Genomic DNA, 6,924 nt, shown 5'->3' with positions numbered 1-6,924 from the left:
AGTGGACCAAATGGGTGAGGTTGATTATAATAGGCATGAATACACACGTGAACATCGATCGAGTTTCTCTTTTTCCTATCTATTTTTATTGATCCTCAAAATTCAATCGACCCTTCGTCGTCAAAACAGAGAGTGACGATTATCGCCAAGATCAGTGATCATTATTTTAACCCCAATTAATCGATGGCCTAAGCTATATGCCTTTGGCCAAGAAGAATGTTCTTTTACTAAAAGAATCTTCTGTGATAATTAACTCAACTTTTCACCTAACTAATCATACATTTTGTTCAAATACTACAAATTTTTAGAAGCCTTCCATAGTGCATAATAGTACAACTCCAACAATTTGTAAACAAAAAAGAACTTCTTACATTTTTAGATTAAACCCTATTTGGTTAAGATTTTTTGAGAATAATTTTGTGAAAGTATTTTTTTATTTTTTATTTTTTTGAATGTATGTTTAAAAGTAGAGGAAGAATATGAGTTCAAGTGTAAAACTATTTTATTGGAAAAATGTATGATTAAAAATAAGTTTGAAAAAAAAATTTAAAAATAGTAACCAAGAAGGAGCTGATCGTCTGCTTTTAAAGTTATATAAAAATAAATAAAAGAGGTTCTAAAAATTAAAATTAACAAATTTATTAGAAAAAGGTCATGAATTATTGATTTGAATTTACGCAACGTATATACAGTTCCATGATTAAAAATCATAGTTAGACAAGTAACATGTTGTGGGAACAACAGCTATGACCATCATAAAATAAGAACATGGGACTTTTTGAAAAACCAAGCAACCAAAATTCCCTCATCAATTGAACCATGACTCAAGAAAGCGTTTTTTCATTTTTGATTTTTACTGGGTAAAATCCACAATTGGGTTGATTTGTGAGTTATTATTTAGGTAAAAATGCAGCGATGGAGATTGCCTCGGATTGTGGACCAAAAACTGTCAACTTCCCAGATGCTAGCTTTAGCAACTGACGACGAACCCCACCGCCCCATTGCTTCGAATCAATTCGTCCGCAGTGCGTCAATCCTCCGCAATACCATTTCAGTTTCTCTCACTCGATCTTTGCCTTCAAAAGGAAGTCCCATTTTGCAAAATTTTCAAATGGGCACATCCTCGAATCCACTCTTTGTTTCATCTACTCTTTTGTCGAATTCTGGCTGGGTTTTTGTACCTTTTTATTTTTAGACAATTGGGTTCCAGCATTCCATTCCCATGAAGGCTGAGACTAGAGGGATCATTAGACTAAAATGTTCTGTCAAGAACTACGATTGGGGGAAGATTGGGAAGGAATCGAGTGTGGCGAGACTTTACGGGAAGAACAGCGGGGTGGAAACTCATGATGATAAGCCTTACGCCGAGTTCTGGGTTGGGACTCACGACTCTGGGCCCTCCTACGCTGTCGCCGTTGGCTACAAGGAGAATTGGATTTTGCGGAACGGTAATGGGGCTCTAAAGAAAGAGAACGATGACAATCATTATAATTTGGTGAGATTGAAGGACTGGATTGAACAAAACCCTAGAGTTCTTGGTGATAAGGTTTGGGAAAAGTGGGGTTCCAATCTCCCCTTTCTCTTCAAGGTACTATTTTTATCTTAAATTATGTTGTGTTTATATTTTGTCGGAAGTTTGCAGTTGTAAAGGTGGGATTAGAGAGAAAAAGTGTTATGATTCTTCTTTCCTCCTTTTTTGGGTTGAGGAATCTATCATTGATCCTTTTATGTTTAGTTTTTCTAGTTGCTTTTGATAGGCTTTTAATGAATATCCCTGAGGAGTTAATAAGGTATTTTAAATTATCTTCCGCTACAGTTCTCTGATATTTGAGATTTATGATACTCTGTGAGTATTAAAAGTACAAAAAATATGTACCTTATAACCCAGTATCATTTTGAGATTTTTTCATTATCCAATGAAAAATTAAGAAATAGTTTTCCTCATGGGAATTTTTAGGTTTGTTACCCAAAATACAAGTAGTGTAGTGTACCTTGGATTTCAGACTAATATAAAAATTTGAAATTTCTCAGCTCTATTAGCCTGCAGGATTAAGTGGTTATTCGTTTTTTTTTTTTTTTAATAACCGGTATTTTTTTAGGTACTTTCAGTGGCAAAAGCATTGTCAATACAGGCTCATCCAGATAGGGATTTGGCAGCAGTACTGCATGAGCAACATCCAGATGTGTACAAGGATGGCAATCACAAGCCTGAGATGGCTTTGGCGCTGACGGAATTTGGGGCTCTATGCGGTTTTATCAGTCTTGAGGTAGTACGCTTATCTTATAGTCTTGGGATGAATATTTTGAGCGGGTTTTCTTTGTTTCATAATTAAAAATAATGCCTTTGTAAAACCTTAATATGTGTTTGGAATGAATTTTTCATTATCCATATGTAGAACTAATGTCTTCATTGTGGTGTAGTAGAGAGTCAGAATAAGTCAGCAACTATATCTTTGCAGATAGCAGACTGCTTCAGCAGTAAATCTGTTGGATTGAATTGAAGGGAAATTACTTGTCTTGTGAAGGTTTCTATATGACTTGAATATATTTTAGGGGGTCTTTTTGTATTGAATAGGTTAACTTTGACATGCAATTGGAAGATGGTTGTGGAGATTGTTATATTGAGAAACTATTTTGTCTTTTGAATATCAGGATGTCTTAAGAACATTCTGAATCTGAATCCTCAAAGCTTATCTTTTACAACGAAGATTGTTGTGACCTGATGATCGAATTTTCTTAATTTAATGATTGTTGAATCTCGGTATGTACCTCACTAATGAGATCTTGTTGATTTTAATGCTCAGAACATCCACCAATCAAAGTGGTGTGGTTTAGGTGGTTTGTTGGACAAATGTGTCATATGTTTTGTGTAGACAAGTTCGACTGATATGATTAGCTACTCAATGATGTCAGTTAAATAACTGCTTTTAAAAAGGATTAGCATTTATATAATTTTTGTCCCTTTTGTCTATGTGGCTATCGTTATTCCTTAATAAACTCTAAAGGATAAGATCAAGGAAAGCAAAATAAAAATGAGAACTTGAGAAGCTAATTTTGAAAAGGACGTGATCCATTTCAGTGCAAAGGGAAATTACTAATTTTGTGATCAATTTTATCAAGCAGGGGTGAAGTTGATGGATTCTAGAAAGATACGGAATTACATCAATTATCGAGAGGATTTTTTTATGACATCCTAAAATTTGTGGATGATGAATGGTCTGTATTGTGTCACATGTAACTTGTAAGTGCACCTAGATTTCATGAGGTCTATAGACAGGTCTGCTGCTCCAAGTTCAGCATAGAATTTCTAATGGACCTTTAGTGAGGTGTATCGTCTTGCCATATATATCCTCCTATTATAAGGTCATAACTCATTTGGAAATATATATAGAGTAGATCTCTTAGTGGAATTATAGGATTAAACTAAATTGATCGAGGTAAAGGTGAATCTTATACCCAGGATGATGGATTGGACCCATAGCTCATGTCTCATGTTGTTTAATTTATGACTTCTTGGAATTCATGCAATTTACATGTAAGTTGTTATGTTTGTTTATAGGAGCTTAAGGATGTCGTTCAAAATGTACCTGAGATTGTAGAGGTGGTTGGTGGTGCACATACAGCTCGGGTATTACACATTGATGAAGAGGACAGGGAAGTGGAAGCCAAAGAGGTCTTGCAATCTATATTTACGGAACTCATGTCAGCCAGCAAGGTCACAATTTCCTAAGTAATCTCCAAGATGATAACTCGATTGAATGCAAAACGTGAGGTATACAAGAATTCTTTCCTTCCTGAATTTACAATTATTTTACTTGTCAATGCTTTATTTTGTCATCACTTAGGATGCATTTACTTTTTAGCTCATTGTGGTATGATCAATATACTTCTTTTTTCATCTCTTATTCACTGAATGCATCAAGATAGTTGCCCACAACTACTTCAGTTGCATCAAGTACCAAGAAGTTTGCTTCGGATTGGTAAAGGAAAATTTTCCTTAGTGGCTGTTCATATTGTTTGAATGGATGGGAAAGACAATATGCATTTCTGCAGGAGAAACCTGATGAGGATTGAGGGATCTGTACTTGCATAGTTGGAGTTGTTGGGGTGTTGCACGCATGAACCTGCCTTCAAGCTTTAAGTGGCATATTACCTTGAGAAAATTTTCTGAAATCTTTCAGCAATTCATTTTAAGGAGATCCATATTTTACCAATTGCTGATATGATTATTTTCTTCAACTCATTCTCTCAGCTCTGCCGCAATTTCTGATTGTGTGGAATTCCATTAGTCTGGCAGTCTTACAAACATGATTTTTCTGTATTTTTGTTGAACCAAGGTCTCAGGAAGTATAAGATGGATTGTCTAAAGTTTTTTGCCTAATGTGGACGTAAGAATTCATATATGAATTTATGTTTATATTCAATTACTTTCTGGTTGAGTTGTGTATGAAAGTTATTGAGGTATTCCATATCTGCCTATAATGGGCATGTATATATATATTTGGCAATAAATCTAATAACTTGTGATGTATAGGTGAGGGATCTCACAGATAAGGAAAAGCTGGTTTTGGTGCTCGAGAAGCAGTATCCGGCTGATGTTGGTGTTATAGCAGCCTTCCTGTTCAATTATGTGAAACTTAATCCAGGTGAAGCCCTATATATTGCTGCAAATGAACCTCATGCATATATATATGGAGAATGCGTTGAGTGCATGGCAACATCAGATAATGTTGTTCGCGCTGGCCTTACACCAAAGTACAGAGATGTTCAAACTCTCTGTTCCATGCTCACATTCATACAGGTGATGATCAAACATAATGCTTAGGAGATTTTTTTATTTTTTATTTTTTTCGTTACATCATTGTTTTCTTTATGGTTCTTTTTATCTTACTTTAGACTAGCTGATGATGATGTCGTGTCCTGGAGCACCAATAATGAGCCAGCAGCTTGATTATTTTTTGGTATTTCATTCTGTAACATGTTGAAAATTCTAAGCGTGTGCCTGTTGTGAGCAAAATTTACAGTGTGCTTAGAAGGACCTTAGGCATTAATATAATAGCTGTGCTGAATATTACGGTAGCCTCCCCCTAAATCCTTTCATCCGCCTACTCTCAGGGAAAAAAGAAGAAAACAGAGAGATAACCCCTTCTAATCTCGGTTCGCTGCAGGTTGACCAGATAGAATTGATGTAATTAAATGTAAACATAGCCTATGTTTGGCTCATGTTTATAAACAGCTTATAAATACTCTAGGTCACCTTCTATACACACATTTCGATAGACAAGTACTAGCTACTTATCCACAACACATTTTTATCTATTTATATTTAAATCAGTTTTAAACACTTCCTGAAGGTGATCTAAGTTGTAAGTTTGTAATTGGAATCTTGGCAATTTTCACTCAGTAATCACATTTTTAATCAAAGGGGGCTGTGATGCTAGCCACAAGGCCCTTTTGTATTTTGGACAGTTTGAAACTTATATCAATGCAGTCCTTTCATCGAGGGGCTGCAACCTGTTAGTGAATATCATTTCAACGCATACCAGGATTTTCCCTGTAGCTCTGGTAATTAGTGTCTGTTGTGATACCTTATCTGTCTAGGTTACAAGTCAAAGAAGAATAGAAAAATTCAGCATCACTTGAATGCCTAATATTACAATTAGGTCGTTGTCATCCATGATTAGTTTGTGTGGAAACTTACTCCCTGTTAATGGCTCACAAATATTTTTTGTCGTGTTGGGTTCTATTTTTTAATTCAAATTTAAGGTTACACTTCGTATAGAATGTAAAAGGTTTAGACGTGATATTATTCATGCCTCTCAATACCTTGCTTATTGTAATGATACCAACTATAGGCCTTTTGTTGGCTACTTATGATGGCTGGTCCCTCAACGGATGTCTTTAAAGGTATTTGCAGTCACATTCAAGCACTTTCTATGCAATATTACGAGGGAGTGGAAGTAGAATGGACGAGATTTTAGTTTTTGTCTATTCCTTAAGATCGTTTGGTATTATAATCCACCTGACCAAGCATGTCACTATGGTCTTAGATCAGCACGACTTGTTTTGCGTCTAACTTGTGCTATTGCAGGGCTTGCCGGAAATCCTCCCAGGAGTTGCTTTGAACCCTTATACTGTTAGGTATCTCCCCCCGTTTGATGAATTCGAGGTTGATCGATGCATTCTTCCCCAAGGAACATCAGCTGTTTTTCCTGCAGTACCCGGACCCTCCATTTTTCTGGTGTTGATGGGAGAAGGAACAATGTGCACAGTATCCTCTAAAGAGTTAATTGGTCAAGGTGATGTGCTATTTACACCTGCAAATACTGAGATCACTGTTGCAACTACATTAGGTTTGAATTTATACAGAGCAGGAGTAAACAGCAGGTTTTTTGAAGAGTAATTCTTGAAATCTGCAGCAGAGAACTAAACGGATTTTTCTTATGCACTGCTGCACTTTTATGTAACATAATAACATTACCATACGTGTATATTTACCTCTTATTATATAGATCAAGAAATATATTTAGTCTGAGGTCTTGGAAGTTTCTGTTTTTCCCCTTTAGGGGAAATTATTCTATAGATTTTTGAGGTAAAGCCAAGATGAAGTATCACACTTTATTTTTCAATTTAGTAAAATTTTTAGATTGAACATTGTGTGAATGACCGTATGATATGTAAAAGTGAAAGATCCGCCTATAAAAATTGGGAAAATTGCATGCTTAAGAGACATTTGATTCGTTGTTTTTAATTTGGTAAAAAATCCAAGAATTAATATGATTTGATATTTTTGAAAATGCATTTTTAGAAAAAAAAAAATTATATTTATAACCTAAAACTCAGTTTTAGGTGTGATTGATGGTAGAAGAAAGATTTTTTTTATTTTTTTTTCAATTTTCTTTTCTTTATTTTAATTGAGATTCA

General features: G+C 35.1%; 1 protein-coding gene across 1 annotated transcript in view; it reads left to right on the top strand.

Moving 5' to 3' along the window:
- The window catches only part of LOC111408983 (mannose-6-phosphate isomerase 1-like), a 16,429-nt gene extending 9,894 nt beyond the window's left edge, over window positions 1–6,535 (top strand). The window contains exons 4-5 of the mRNA XM_023038863.1: window positions 4,535–4,801; window positions 6,092–6,535. Of these exons, the coding sequence (XP_022894631.1) occupies window positions 4,535–4,801; window positions 6,092–6,403 (579 nt within the window). The 3' untranslated portion in view covers window positions 6,404–6,535. The remainder of the gene's footprint in view (window positions 1–4,534; window positions 4,802–6,091) is intronic.
- The last annotated feature ends 389 nt before the right edge of the window (window positions 6,536–6,924 follow it).

The sequence above is a fragment of the Olea europaea genome, chromosome 14, assembly GCF_002742605.1.
Source record: "Olea europaea var. sylvestris chromosome 14, O_europaea_v1, whole genome shotgun sequence".
Taxonomy (NCBI): Eukaryota; Viridiplantae; Streptophyta; class Magnoliopsida; order Lamiales; family Oleaceae; genus Olea; species Olea europaea.
This window is presented reverse-complemented; position numbering and strand designations above follow the sequence as displayed.